The following is a 16180-nucleotide window of genomic DNA, read 5'->3' on the forward strand; positions in this document are numbered from 1 at the left end:
GTTGTTCAACTAAAACTTATCTAATTAATAACATCCCACTGAGCCCAGATATCTTGACAGTTCTCTCCTTGCATCCCCCATGGGACACACACAAGACATCAAATTCAAACTCTGTACATACTGAGAAGATGGTATGAAAAGTCTATAGAAAGCTAACCACTTAGAAAGGCTAAGTATGGTTTATTTTTTACACCAAAGTACAAGAACTATGCACAGTTACAAATGAAAAAAATAAAAGGAATTGCAAAGCCAGCTCATTTCAATGGGGAATTTTAACACAAATGTAGAAGTCATGTGTGTTTTTAAAGCATCCATATACTGTAAATCCTACTTCATTTTTCCATTTGATATGTATAGAATTTTGGCTTTTGTTTCTATAACTTTCCTATTAACGAGAGCAAAAATGTTTTTCAAAGTCTCACTCAATGCACACACCAGGTGCTTTTCCCACCACGTGCTAAACCTCTGTAGAAGAGGGCAAATTAATTCAGAACGTGACCCAATTCTGTTATAACTCTACCTAGGTAGATAAATAATTTGTGGTGTAGAATAGGCACAAATAGAGACAATACAACTTCTAGTAAGAGAGGATACTTTCTTATTATATCTAATGCAGGGACAGGCAATTGGTAAGACCATGATCCAGACTTGTACCTCCACGTTCACACTGATGAATCCCATCCTTGTCACAATGCAAAGAAGAATGGTCCCATGCATGGGAAGTCATCCATGTCTCCCACATGAACCTGTCTGAATACCATCATCATCATAGGTCCAAGTCCTCTGCCTCCTAGTGACCCAAGGAAGGAAGAGCTTCTCAACTGTGGTGCTTTGTATGTGGAATGTGTCCTCCCCGGGAAGAATGGTCTGCCTCCAAATTTGCATCGTTTTCCAACCAGATAAAGATCTAAGCATGCTATGTAAGCCATTTTCAACCTATTATGATATTGTTGGTTTTTAATCATTCAGCCTGACTTTTTAATTAACTGTTTGAATTTATATCCTGCCTTTCCACACTATGGTGCCAAAGAACACTAACAGCAAATAAGATAAAATACAACATAAAACAATCTAAGAAAATGCAAAACAAGCAGGTAAACACAGAATCAATAAAGCAGCTAGATAAACAGCAGCAGAAAATGATAACTAAGATCTGATTGACAGGACAAAGCCCTGTCCAGAGAAAAAGATCTTCACATTTTGTTGGAAGACCATTAGAGGGAGCTAAAAGGGCTACAACTCCCATGATTCTTGATCACTGACTATGCTGGCCAGGGTTGAATCCAAGAACACCTGGAGGGTCACAGGTTCCCCATCCTTGTTCATACATTATTGTGAGAATAAAAGAGTATGCTTGACTGTCTGTCAGCATCATAGAGCCAAGATCATGAAACCTAGATACCTCAAAGTTGGCATGCATGCTAATGGGACTCAAGGGGCGTGCACCTCAGGGTTATTTGTTTTGTTTTGTTTAATTCATTAATTTTAATTTAAATGTGTCATGTCAAGTATGTTTCAAACCTGCAGTACCATCTTCAGTCACTAGCAGGCAGACTTCCCTATTCAGCACATAGCTTTGCAGTTGACACAATTTGAAACCAGGGGGATGTAGCCCAGGGGACAGAATTATACAGCGGCCCCTTCCCACTGCTGTGGGGCAGACCTCTCTCAAGGAAATGGAGTGGACAGACCCCTCCCTCAGAGGACTGTAGGAATGCACCACGGAAGAAGTGCCTAGCAGTGTAAACAGGTGTGGCTTCACTCAGGTGGAGTAGGCACAGTGTGTCCAAGCCTCATAGCTACATAACTTTGATTAAAGGCTTCACTGTATCATACTAAAGGCAACTGCAACCTGTGTGAAACAGGGTCAGTTTGCTATTTTTAAATAAATATAGCTTCAGACCTTTCTATCACTGCTCTATTTTGTATGTAATGTAATTGTCTACCACGACTCTAATAGCATAAGAATAAACTATCCTTAATAATAAACTTTAGACAACAATTCTGTGTAAATGTACTCGAACGTAAGCCCTCTTGAATGCAAGGGAACGAACTTTTGAGAAAATATACTTAAGATTAGGATACACAAATCACATACAGTTATGCCAGCAAGTATGCAAGATGTCACATGCATGAATACTCAATGGGTACTACCCAATACTGCCGCTGTGCCTCCGCTTAACCTCTTGCACCTGTGGAACCCACTACTATAGCACAACATGAAGCAAGCATTTCCAAAAGCAACCTTGGAAACAAGCTGAAATGCTTATTTACTGAGTGGGAATGGTCCACAGAGCTCTGCTTACCTACCCTGGTCTGAAAACTAGCATTTTAGCTCATTTCCCATTGCTTTAGAAAATGCTACTTTCCCATTGTGATAGTGGTGGCTCCAGCTGGTGGATGGGCAGCACTGGATACTGCCCAATAGGATATTTTCCATATGTAAAGAGATAAAAACATTTTCCCCATATCCATTTACCAAGTGGACAAAAATTTGGTTGCCACTATGCTGTACTTCAGAGGCAGCACGAAGTCAGATCTGAGACTGTGCCTCTTGTGCGCCCCTTCCCAGTTCCACCAGGGATAGGATCCATGACAAAATGGCTGTCTGCCAAGACCAAGCAGAATTTGTAGACTCGTGATAGTTACTTAATAGCTTTATATCCCATCTTTCCACTAAGATTAGTACTCAAGGTGACTAACAAATACAGTAACAAAGCTATAATTAAAATATTAAAGCTCATCAAATGAAAACACAATGATTTAGGAAAGAGCACAGTAGCTCCCCTCCTGCCCCCAAAAGCAGTAGTAAGCAGACATAACACACCTTTTCATTGCTTTTTAATAATAAACTGCTTCTTCAATAGGAGTAACTCATGTTGCCCTCCTTTAACAAAACAATCTTCATGTGTAGATTAAGCCATATTTTCAGCAAGCAGATATGTATGAAATAAGTACTGTAGTATTCCAGAGCCATCAATTTATAATTTTTGCTTGAAGAAACATCTGCATTCTTACACTGACCTTTTGTAGTCAGTTCATCCATATAGTGATACAATTATACAGACACATTTTGACAATCTTTTCCGAACACTGACTTCTCCTGTTTAATTCAGGACAGGTTTCAGCATTTAACACCTTTTTATTTATACAGGATATGTTCACTATTGGTTCTTGTAAACGATGGCGGTAATCCAATCACCCACGTTCACTCTGTGTGGGAGTGGAAGACATACACTTGGGAGGGAAATATTCCATTCTGGAGTGATACTCCAGAGGTCTCCTTGACCTTGACGGAACTGCTACTGGAAGAGAAGAGCTAAAAGCCCCTGTGTGCAAGTGGAAGATGATCTGCCACAATTTGGAACCTGTTCCATATTTCCTGCAACCTTAATACATTTAGCATCCCAATACCAATAGGGATGCAATTTACTTAGTCTCTTATCACATGCATGTTCAGACTGATCTTTTAAGAGATTACAGTTGCTTCTATGAAGACAGTATTTTTCTTGTTGATAATTCCTTGCAAAAAGAAAAAAAAACTAAAGAAAAAAGTTACACAAAGCTATTTTTTGACCTTCATAGAGGATTTAACTAGTTCTTTCTGAAGGTGTATACAAAGAGGAAACAAAATACTCTAACCCCCTAAGTGAATAAAGTTGTTAAGCAGTTTTCTCCACATTGTTTATTTACTGACAACCATCATATCGTTCTCAAAGTGGTACTATTCCTAAAGGGACCAAGGTGGCATATTTCAATCATAACTTGAGAAAGATCTTTAATCAATATGCTTCCTAAAATTATCCATTGTTTCAGATCTATGTGGGAGATGGCCATCAATTTAAGATGCAATTCTCACATACTAAGTTTTCAACAACAAAACAGAACTGGAGATCTATTTGTATAAAATTCTACATTATTTTATGTCTGTAGTTTTGCACTGGGAAATATTTTTAGAAGTTTTTCTCTCTTCCACATTTTTCTATGTAGCTCCATGTACTTGCTTTCCTCCTCAAATGTCAGTGTTCACATAACTAGAATTTCGCGTTCATGAAAACAGTTTAATTATATCATTAATTGTATTTTGTCATATGATTGTTGTATGGTATTGTGCTATAATGTTGTATGGTGATGACAGGTCACCAAGAACCTGCACACTACAGTATTTTGCTTTTTAAAGGAGATGTCTAGCTATATGCTTATGTAAAACTTAACTTATTAGTGTTGTAGTTGCAGCCTTTGCCGGTCTGGGGCCGAAATAAATAAACTACAACTGTAGTTACAGAAGCATGATCTGACACCCTCACACCTCTGGTTTCTGAGCCTGCCAGAGACAGGGCCAAATTCCTGGACACTAAAATGTAGACTGTTAAGCAGTGTGGGAAAATGTGGCAGGGAAGTATGTCTAATCCCGAACATCCAGGTAAAGCTCTCTCCGTGAATCAATGAGGTTGTGGTCGTCCAAGATATTGTCCGACTTCTTTCATGAACTGACTCTTGTTGTCCTTTCCTCTTGTCTATCTATTTTTTCATCCCATATTGAGTTAAGGTCTCCACCTATGACTACCTCTCCCATCTTAGTTATTAAAATTGCTAAAGGTATCTTCAGCAAATGTCAGTTATCCTGAGTTCGATATGTATATTGACCCAATCATGAAGGTGCTGCTTCTATCGTCACCTTTTAACAAATATATACCTGGCCATTGGGTCTCATAGCTCCTCTTTACATTGGAAGTTTAGGGAATGGGAGAGGATGCTAGCTACCCCTCTGAAGCCCATGGCTCTGAATTGCAGGCTGAACCAGTGGTTCAGGACTAATCTACGACATATATGTTTCTAGTGTGTTTCTTGCAGAAGAGTGACCTGGATTAGCTCCAATATCCACTTTACAAGGAATGCCATCATGTTGTTTTCGTCCTCTGACTCTGAAATTCTATAATTCCATAAATTACATACAGCGGCTCAGAACATCCATCAATAAATACATCCATTTTCTTCTATCAGACTAAACTATTTATCCTAAGTTAGGATAAACTTATGCAAGTTTTAAAAGATTGGATGAACATAAGAGTGCTATTTTTATTTGTTCCCCACCAAACCCCAGAGGATCAAACAACATGTAATTTTTCCTGAGAACACCTATATCTCTGGCCAGCTTACTAGATGTATATGGAGTAACTTTAGTTATAAGCAATTAAATGAGCTTATCCATTAGGTATAAATGCCAAAATTCTTTTCTTCAAAAATGCCTGTTTGACTTGTGTTAATAACACAACTATAGTGACTGTAAAGTTTAAAAGAAACAAGATGACAAATTCTTTTAAGATAAATTACTATTGGCCAGGAGTGAGCTTTAGAACGTAATAAATGCCCCCACCCTGCCCCACAACACTTAAAATCACTTTGACATCCTGCTCCCCTACCTGAAACGTAGTTCGCATCTCACACAACTCTGGAGTTCTACCATGCTTGTTCTTCAAGAGAGTAACTGGGTCCAGATAACCCGTTTTGGGTTATCATGTCATCTGTCAGGGTTTTTTTTAATCCAGGATGGGCTATTTGCCCAAAATAACCCACTCCAATAACCCATGGTCTGCAGTAGGGGTTATTTAATCCACTCTAGGTTATTGTGTCATCTGCCAGGCACCATGGGTTAATATCCTCATTTATACAGTCAGGCAGCAAGATGGGATCATATAGCTCAGTGATCTGTCCAGACCCAAGACCCACATGAGACTCCCAACCTGCAACATGGGACCCACTTCCACAATTATCCAACATGTAGCAACATCTTTGCTGTAACCCATCTAGACTGATCTTGCGACCCACTTTTGGGTTGTGACTCACCAGTTGAAGACTACTGAGCTGCTGCCACTCTATAACCCCTTCAAGGTTTGCAGGATAGGAGCACACTCCATAGGTAGTTTCCCCTAGACAAGAAGCACCCAATCCGCCTTCAAAACCCTTCGATTTTTCACCCATGGGAGGGAAAATCCAAGGGGCACCAAATAAGGGGGGGGTGGAAATAAGCAAAACCAGCCAGAAATCTGTATTTCCCCTGTAGCCTAAAGAGCATAATTGTGCAGGTATGGATTCATGCAAATTTGCAGGAAAACCAAAGCTAAAATTCTTAGTTTCAGACTGTAAGTAAAAGCAAATGTCAAACTAAAACTGTGATTCATTTTTTTTTCACTTTCAGAAACACACAGATGCCAGAGGATCCTCTCATTTCTTTTCTTGAGCTGGGGAAGGTGGAGGAGTTTGTATTAAATCTGTTAGTTTGTTTTACTGCATTTGGTTTTCTCAGAGTAATAATAATGACTAAATCGGATCATTCTTTCCAGCAAACTGAAATTTTCTGATGCAAACTGAAATTTATCTGACACAAATTAGAGCTGAAATTTTTAGCTGCCTGTATGTTTCCGAGCCCAATTCAAGGTGCTGGTTTTGACCTATAAAGCCTTACACGGCTTGGGACCACAATACCTGACGGAACGCCTCTACCAACGTGAATATACATGGTCACTACGTTCAACATCTAAGGTCTTCCTCCGGGTGCCTACTCCGAGAGAGGCTCAGAGCGTGGCAACGAGGGACAGGGCCTTTTTGGTGGTGGCCCCCAGACTGTGGAACAATCTCCCTGAAGAGGCTCGCCTGGCGCCAACGCTGCTATCTTTCCGGTGCCAGGTTAAGACTTTCCTCTTTGCCCAGGCATATGGCAGCACATCTTAATCACCTACATGTTTAGTTTTTAACGGTTTTTAATGCTTTATGTGTGTATGTTCTGTGTTTTAAAATTTTAAATTTTAAATTTTGTATATTTGTTTTCATCTCAATTTTAGAATTTCTGTAAACCACCCAGAGAGCTCTGGCTACGGGGGCGGTATATAAGTGTAATTATAATAAATAAAATAATTTTCCAGAAACCCATATCAAATACTTTTGACTTCTACGATATCTTTGTTCCTAGCCCAGTTAGGAAAAACAAGAAACTACAGTTAATAAGAGACTTCCTAGCTTACCAAGGCCACAGCTAGACCTAAGGTTTATCCTGGGATCGTCCAGGGTTCGCCCCTGCCTGAGCACTGGATCCCCTGTGTATCACCTAGGTGAACAGGTTTGACCCCTGGACGATCCAGGGATAAACCTTAGGTCTAGCTATAGCCCAAGACACACTACAAAGAGAGGGGCAAAAGGGATGTGTGGGCGAAAAGCTTGTACATATGTTAATTTATTAACATATTATTTCAATCAAGTGCACTGTTGAATAATAGTCAACTCAACGCTGGTCTTAATCTACACCATGGTTGATTATAATCATGTCATGTGGGGACTACCCCCTCAATAATCAACCATGGAGTTGATCATTAACCTACCACTGACTACTGTGTTGTCCAAACGCAGACAGGCTCACCTGGCACCTACAATCTTTTGAAAAGACCTTGTGGTCTTTTCAATACCAGGTGAAAACCTTATTTCCCTCAGTATTTTAGCCTTTTGGTTTCTGTTTTAAATCTGTTACTGTATTTTAAATCTTTGCAATGCTGCTAGGTTTTGCTTTGATTTTTAATTTATACCATAGTGATAAACTTTTATATTACGTTTTATCGTGTTGGGTTTTATAGTTTTAATTGTTGTGAGTCACCCAGAGAGCTTTGGCTATTGGGCAGCATAGAAATGTAATGAATAAATCTGTAAGAATATCCCATTTGCAATGTCATATACATCTTGCACATATGGTATTAGCAACATTATATGTTTTCAAAACACACAGTGAAGCCTGCACTGTGAAACTGTCCCCTTCTTGAAGGCAAACCACATCTACATTTATGAACCTAGTTATTTCTTTGCATCTAACCATTCCAGTACAAACAGTAAAGGCTCAGTTCTTTAGTTATACAGAATCTAATCATTCCCTGCAGACAATGGCCCTGTTGCACCTCATTTTTCTCATTCCTGAGTTTCCCAGCTGCTGAAACGCCCAGCTTAGAACCTCTCTCATGTCTCCACACACTGAGTTCAGAACAATCTACTCTGAAGATGGGCCAGAAGATTTAGATTGTTCTCTACTTTGTCCTAGTCTCTTGAATCTACAATGGCAGCTTTCCCACTCCACTGGCCTAGAGGCTGTTCAACACCTCTTGTCTATCACAGTTGCCCATTTCTATGGCAACAGAAAAGCAGCAATGCTAGAAGAGACTTCTGTCTTCCGCAGTCGCCAGGGTCAGACTGAACAAGGGTGAAACAAGGATCCTACAGGTCTTTGGAGCAAGCAGGGAAGATCTACCTAGGAGAAAAACATGACAGGGAATGAAAATTCACATTCCCAGAAGACTAGGTGGAAAGTTTCTCAATTTTTAACACACAATAAGCTATTTGAACTCATTTGAAACATGAGCTGTTCAGCCAGCTCTTGAATGTGGCCTCTTTCTCATGCTGACCAATAAAAAATAAGGGGAGAGGAATTCAGACAATCCAACTCCACATAAATTAAAATAAAGCTGTGGCATTTTATACAACCAGCTTCACAATGTCTTCCTTACAATACACAAATAACTTCCAACACTTTTGCTACTGGTTAAGTATTTTATTAATCATTCTAATATCACTCTTAGTTTACAAAGTGCTTTATCGTCTTTATCTTGCTCATCCTAACAGTATCTTAGTGAAGCAGGGCAGTATTTCCCCATTTTGACTGAGAGAGAAACATTCCATGGTTCAAGAGGAATATAAATACAGGACTCAGCCCAACTCTGTGCATGACACCAAACTGCTTCAAGCAGTAGCAGAGTACAATCTCACCAACTCCCTCCCCTCAACCAAATATAGTAGTCTGCAGTAAGCACGTCACAGGGGAAACCAGAGGATACACTATGGGAATATTTAACAATGCATCAAAAACCTAGTTACATATTTTTAAAAAGCATTTAATTGTAATAATATTGAAAAATAAATGGCAAGTGCATGTCAATCAACCCAGTGCCTTTTGAATTCATTGGCCTGATTGCTGAAAATAAGGAGCAGGTTTATATCTTCCTCAGAATCATGTACAACGATTCCTGCAATTTTTCCCCCTGTATCTCCATTAGCAAAAAGACTAGTAATTTACTTTTGAATGGAAAGCCAAAATTTAGGGAAGGGGACAACCTTCCATCAGTGGCTACAGTCCAGGCTAGACCACATACACACAGAGGTTCAGTTCAGATGATCTTCTGAAACACTGTTTGAATCAGAAATGAATCATAGGATTGTGCACTTCCTCCTCCCTCTCATGCAGGGCTTTATTTTCAGAAGCTCTGGCTAAGTTCAAACACTGGATGCTCCCTTCTTCTCCCCGCTCTGTTGCAGATTCATTTTCAGATTGCAATTCAATGCTAAACATAATTTGCTATGTGACTACCCAAATTGGCAGACTATGGCTTGCGCTACAAACCATGGCTTCAGACACTATTTGAAAGAAGAAGTGCTAACGATGGTTTCCAAATTTGAACATAATGGCAAACTACGGTTAGAACTATCCTGCAAACTGAAAACAAATCTTCAAGAGAGAGGAGTGGAGGTAGTGTGTCTTATCCAAACTGACCAGAGCTTCCTTTTCACCATTCAGAGAAAAAGTGACTTCGCTTTGTATCACAGACACCAAGGCGTCTCTTTTTTTGACTAGCACAACAAGTGTGTATTATATTATCAAAAGGGTATTTCTCACTAACCATAATGTAAGATTCCTTTGTTCATTTTTCTCAGCCACACCTAACTCTTGCTCACAATTACCTGGCTACATTCTGTGCATTGCCACAGACCATTTCATGCATTATATTTTGGCTCCCCATGTACTGACGGCACCAAAACAAACAAAACACCCTTCAAGCTTCACTCTAACCATTTTTAAATCAACATAATCTAGAAGTCTAGAATATAAACCCCTTCTTATTTTGCAATTCACAACTGAGTGGACCACTAGGGAATTAGTGGCACCTACTTAAGTCAGCAGTTGGAAGGGGCCATTATCTTCAGTTGCAACAAAATGATTGGCTCTTTCAATCACTGCCTTGAGACATTTGCTGCTGCTTTTACTCAGGAATAGCAAGAGCAAAGGAAGAATGGAGAATTTAAAGCTACGATGGAAGCAAGGACTTGCATACAACAGATACAGGAAATTAAGAAATCACAAGTCATGAGGACCCTGAGTCAAGGGTGCAAAGCGTGGGGTTGCTGTTACTCACTTACCCACGGCCTACTGAGAAGCATGTAGAAGATAGCCACAAATGGAGGCAAAGGGCCCTCAATGAAGGGAAATGGAAGGGACTCAAGCAGGACATGAAATGTTCAGACATGTTGGATGGGGGAGAAGTGACCTCTCCTAGAAGCTTCAGGATGCAATATTGAAGGATGCCAAAACCAGCCCTCATAAACTGAGTGCTAACCATGGTTTCCAAATTTGAACATAATGGCAAACTACGGTTAGGACTATCCTGCAAACTGAAAACAAATCTTTAAGAGAGAGGAGTGGAGGTAGTGTGTCTTATCCAAACTGACCAGAGCTTCTTTTTCACCAGAGAGAAAAAGTGATTTCACTTTGTATCATAGACACCAAAGCGTCTCTCTTTTTGATTAGCACAACAAGTGTGTATTATATTATCACTGATTGGTCAACTCAAGTAGACCAAATAATAAAGTTTTAAAACTTATCGTATAATTATAGATATCATGCCAACAATCCTTGACACAAAATATCCATAAAATATATTGATAACGCAATACATTTTGAAATGCCCCACACTTTTTGTACAGAGGTATTTTTAGCTCATTTTACAGATTACAAAATCAGTATTCCCTAGAGCTGGAAATCTTAGAGAGACCATACTCTGAGCCATTTTACACATGTACATGGCAATCATATTGGCTATAGGTGTTTACTATACTATACTATACATACCAAGGCAACATGATAAATATAAATACAGACATGCCCTTAAACACTCAGGCCTTTGCTAGACAAGGGTTTAGCCCAGGCTGATATCCAGGCTCACCCCTGTGTGTCCAGATGATGCACAGGGGATCCCAGGGTCAGCCTGGGGTCAACCTTCCCTTGGCCCAGGATAACCGGCACCACTTTTGGCCTGGTATTTCCGCAGCCCCGGGCTCAGCCCAGGGTTGCGGAAGGTCTAGCCCGTTCCACGGCTTTTCCCAGCTACACGACTTACTCGTGAGTAGGTGGGAGAAGCTGTGCCCATCAAGCTGGGGGGGGAATCACAGGGGGGGGAGAGGGGGAAGAGCCGGGGGAGCGCTGTGCCCATTGAGCTGGGGGGGAATTGCGGGGGGGAGAGATCAGGGCCAGTGGGGAAAGAGCGGAGCCGGTGGGAGAGATGGGGCGGGGGGGAGCAGGGAAACCTTTTTTAAAAAACAAACTTACCTGAGCGCTCCTGTCCCTTTAAAACATTTTTAAAAATGGCAGCCGCAACAGGGCTAGCTGCAGCACAGGCTGTCCCCTCCACACACCCGGTTTAACAGGTACATCTAGCAAAGCCCTTAGTAAACGATTATTAGGAAAGGGCAGGCAACTAAGGTTCTGCCATTCACACTAATGTGTTTGCTACTCTAATATGTCTATGGTTCATACACCCATGAAGTGATATGCCCACGAAGCACTGCACACCATGATGTATGCTTCATAAAGTGTGAAGCAGTCCTCACCAGATATACTCAACTGCTGAAATACCAGTGCTATTGGCAGCAGCAACAACAACAACAACATACCTTAAACTTAGTGGGTGCAACTTGGCTCCAGTTAAACTCTGCTGAGTCCCATTTCAATATGAAAATTATGCTCCTAATTAATTCACTCCAGCCAAAGGTAAGGATTTTTTGGTCCTACTAATTTCAGTAGAAAATTATCTTCCAATTAAATTAATGGGCTTTTAAAGTCCTTAACTTTGATTGGATTGTACTCTTTGTATCCAAAACTCCAGTTCACGCATAGGGTAAAGTTATAGCATCAAATAATGGGGAACTCATAACATCAAAACACCAGTATTCTAAAGCTAAGACTTGTGAAGCTCCATGATCCACCCAAGCACCTCTCAATAGTTGTATATACAACAGATTCAGTCTCTCATCAATTCTGTTTCCAGTTGCACTGAAGTAGCTTAAACTCAGAAATTATTCAGCTATGCTCAGAAGAAAGTTGGCTGCCATCCCTAAACTACTACTTGTTTCTTCTGCTCTTCAGTAAGTGCCATGAATGATTTTGTTAAAAGTTTTCTTTGTATTGGTACAGCTTGTTATTAATTTAGCCACAGCATGGGGGGTAATTTTCCACTTACTTTTTCTGAACAAAAGCACATCCTTACAGCCTGCCTGAAGCATTTTTAAAAAACCCATAGAGGACATGAGGTATGAAAATGAGAAGATTTTCACAGTTGTCAACTACTCACTATGCAATGAAATGTATTACCTTTAAAAAGCCTTTACAAAGAGTAGACGTAAGTAAAGGTGTTCACTAGATAACCCAACTTAAGAATCCTACTCCTGCATCTAACGGGGAGGGGCTGTGGGGGGGTGTTAAATAGATGTACCAGGGAAGTAATTTAATTTGTGTGCCTCGGTTCTCTTACTGGCAACATGCACTTTCCTACTGTACACATAATTTGCAATATATATGAACTTTACAGTCATTTAGTATTGGTTCAGCTTTTAGGGCAAGAAACAATATAGATAGTACTGCATGCTGTATTGCTTCTGTGTAAATATCACAATGCAATGTATTTATTCAGAGATGCAAAATAAATACTTGCCAGTCATTCAGCACCCACCCATTAACTACAAACTGTTAAAGCTTCGCAACATCTGGAGCCCCACAAACCCCTCTTCTCATAGTTAGCAAAAGAAGGGTTCCACTGTTACAGTTTTCTCAAGGCCAAACTCAAACTGATGAAATCCTGAATCCCCAAGAAGGTCAATGGGAATTTTGCCACAGGTCTTAAGGGAGCCAAGATTTCCCCCACAGCCAACGAAATAGCTCCTGGCTCCCAGTATCCTATTTTAACTCTCCCTTTTGAGGGGCTGCACAGAAAGTAGGTATTTAAGTTCAGTACTTTCAGAAAGTAATCTTTGTTACATATGACATATCATGCTTCTAATGTAGCAATTCATACCTATTAATGTGTTTATCACTCTCCCTATGGCACCTGTAACAGAAACATTAAAAAACACAAAAATCACAGTAACACTTTGAAGTAGTGAAATCCACACGTGCACAAAACAAAAAAAACACTAAAAAAGGGGGGGATTACACAGAGAATTTTGCCTACCCAGTGGCTTTTCTTTTCTTTTTTTAAAGGACTGAGTGGTAGGCAACCAACCACACATATACATACCCTAAGAATATGATGGCACATACAAAACGGTGGGTGTGCAAATGCATAACCTCCCCTTCATCAACACACGCGAACACACACACACACCCCCTTCCAAACCTTTTGTACATATCACAGCATTAAGAAAGAGCGATGCATATATAAAATAAATCTGTTACTTTCTAGTGTGCAAGGTGGGCTGGGCTGGGAGAAGGTGGAAGCAAAAGAGGAAGGGAAGAATGCTCAGAGACAGAGAGGGGGATGGGGTGGGATAAGATGGGGGAACTACATCCCTTTTAAAAATAATAAATATTCGCTCCCTTCCCAAAGGGCGGCTGCTATTCGCTGCTCCTGCCGCCGCTGCCGGGCAGCCTCACCTGGTCTATGGGTAGCCGAACGGCGTTGCTGAGAGGCTGCAGCAACGTGGAGCCGGTGGTGCTGGTGGCCATGGCGAAGAAGGCGCTTCCCCGCAACTCTGGGGCCGGCCCAAGAGGTTGGGAAGGCGGGCGAGAGGAAAGTGGAGAAGGACCAGCAGCAGCCGCCGCCACCGCTCCCCTCCCTTCGCTCCCTCAGAACATCAGCAACAGCGGCGGCAAAGGCAGCGCGAAAAAGCCCCGGCCCCGAGCGGCGTCGTGACAACAAGGGGGCAGCAGAACACGGCCGCGAAAGGGACGGCGCCGCCGCCCAATCCCGACGTAGCGCCGGCCCTGAGTGACGGCGGAGAAAGGAGGGGAGGGCCCAATCGCGGCCCGACCGAGGCGGGACGAAGCGGCCGATAAGTGACAACGCCAGCGTTCAATCCTGACAAGACTCTGGCGCTGAGTGACAGGACAAAAGGAGGAACCGGTCCAATTGCTGCCCAGCCGAGGCAGCACCCTTTCCTGAGTGAGGGGTTGGGGCTACTGCCGAGGAAGAGAAAGTGAGGTTCGGTCGGCTGGGAAAGATGTCCCTCCCACGACCACCTTCGGATGGCGAGGGGGACTCATGGGCGGGTCCCAGCTGAGATGGGAGGGCGATCTGCCCTCGAGTTACTGTGGGGAACGACACGCGAAGCGTGTGTGAACTAAACGCGGGTGCCTTCGCTGATAACGGGGACAATAGAAACGGAGTACCTGGAAGAGAAGCGAAGAGAGAGAGGGAATCGTGTGAGAAAGAAAAGAGGCAGTGATTGGTTTCCCCAACCTCCAGATGTATTGGACTGCAATTCCCATCAGCCCCAGCAGGCATGGCTAGTGAATGAGGATGATGGGGTTTGTAGTCCAAAACCTCTGGAGGGGCAGCGTGCCTCGTTATTGCTAGACGGCCCGGCCCATGCCCATCCATGCGTTTCTGCAAGAGCATCGTTCCTAGTAATATGAATTTCCAAAGATTACCGGTAATGGTGAATATATCTTACTTACCGGTCAAGAATGATCCAAAAGCAACAGTAGCACGATACCTTTATTATGAGAGGAATCAATTTAAAAATCACAAAGTAGTGAGCGAATGTTTTAGGATTCATCAAAACTTTTATTTATTTATTTATTTATTACATTTATAAGTTAAAAACAGTGAACATTAAAAACAAATATACAAAATTTAAAAACCATCAGTCCGATCTTTTGCATATTTCTTTGGAAGGAAGACCCAGAGCAGTGTGACTTTACTCCCAAATTGGCAAGCAAAGGATATTACTGTTGCTTTGCATTTTACTTGGGTGAGGTTGCTTGTTTAGCAAAACAAGCTGAAGAGGTGTGGGGTAATGGTCAGAGAAAGGAAACATGTTAGTGGGTGTGATGGGGGAGGGGGGGAATCAGACTTCAACTAGTATCATTCCCAAGATGGAAGGAAGACGTGCAGTCCGATCTTTTGCATATTTCCTTGGAAGGAAGACCCAGAGCAGTGTGACTTTACTCCCAAGTTAGCAAGCAAAAGATATTACTGTTGCTTTGCATTTTTCCCTAATGGACCAACACAGCTACCTGCAATCTTTGCCTACTGGCTGAGAGTATCTTTAAAACTACTCGAACGCTGATTTTTCTACATTTTAGAGAAAATTGGCTATGAGAATTTCAGGTGTTCCACTAGAGATTTCCTCTTGGGTTCACTCCTCAGAACAAGACGGAAAAGTGCAGTTAGCATTCAGCTCATTGGAGGAAAAAACCAGGAGCAATTGTAGTATAATATCCTGTTTTGTGCTTACTCGGAATAAGCCCTATTGAACTCCCTTGGACTTCCTTCTAAATAAATGTAAAGAGCTGCATTTTTCAAAGGGGAGTCTTTGAAAAGCCAAATGTCTATAATCCCAGTGGATAGATGGCAATATAATTTCCTTCGCAAATATGGTAATTGGTTATGGCTTCTCCACTTCAGCAGCACAACTGCTTCCAGGGCAAAATACATGCAGTACAATCCTATAGCTACTCAGAAGTAAGTCCCATTGCATTCAAAAGAGCTTACTTCCAAATAGTTGAGCATAGAATTGCAGCTTTAGAATGCAACGCTAACACAGATCTTGCAGATGGAAAGGATTAGGAGGCAGAGAGCTCCCCTGATGGAAAGCACCCTATATTGGGCTATGTCCTCTGCCCCTAGCAGGTCCCCCTCTGGCCACCTACCCAGACCTCTGCCACCAGATCCACTCTGCTAGAGGGCCAGAAAAGGGGGGTGGAGCAGGAGTGGACAATGCCTAGATGTCATCCAAACCCTTCCATTCCAGGGATACATCCCCAGCAAAAACATAATGTTGCACACGATCAAGGGTGGGCGTGACTAAATTCCCTTCCATTAAGTCAAAATAGGTGTCCCCACCACTACCATCACCACCTCTTGCCATTCCCGCTTTG

At 41.7% G+C, this 16180-nt stretch overlaps 1 protein-coding gene across 1 annotated transcript in view; it reads right to left on the reverse strand.

Moving 5' to 3' along the window:
- MBOAT2 (membrane bound O-acyltransferase domain containing 2) overlaps nt 1–13908 on the reverse strand; it is a 75150-nt gene extending 61242 nt beyond the window's left edge. The window contains exon 1 of the mRNA XM_063125826.1: nt 13733–13908. Within this exon, the coding sequence (XP_062981896.1) occupies nt 13733–13804 (72 nt within the window). The 5' untranslated portion in view covers nt 13805–13908. The remainder of the gene's footprint in view (nt 1–13732) is intronic.
- Between the last annotated feature and the right edge of the window lie 2272 nt (nt 13909–16180).

This window comes from Elgaria multicarinata, chromosome 4 (assembly GCF_023053635.1).
Source record: "Elgaria multicarinata webbii isolate HBS135686 ecotype San Diego chromosome 4, rElgMul1.1.pri, whole genome shotgun sequence".
Taxonomy (NCBI): Eukaryota; Metazoa; Chordata; class Lepidosauria; order Squamata; family Anguidae; genus Elgaria; species Elgaria multicarinata.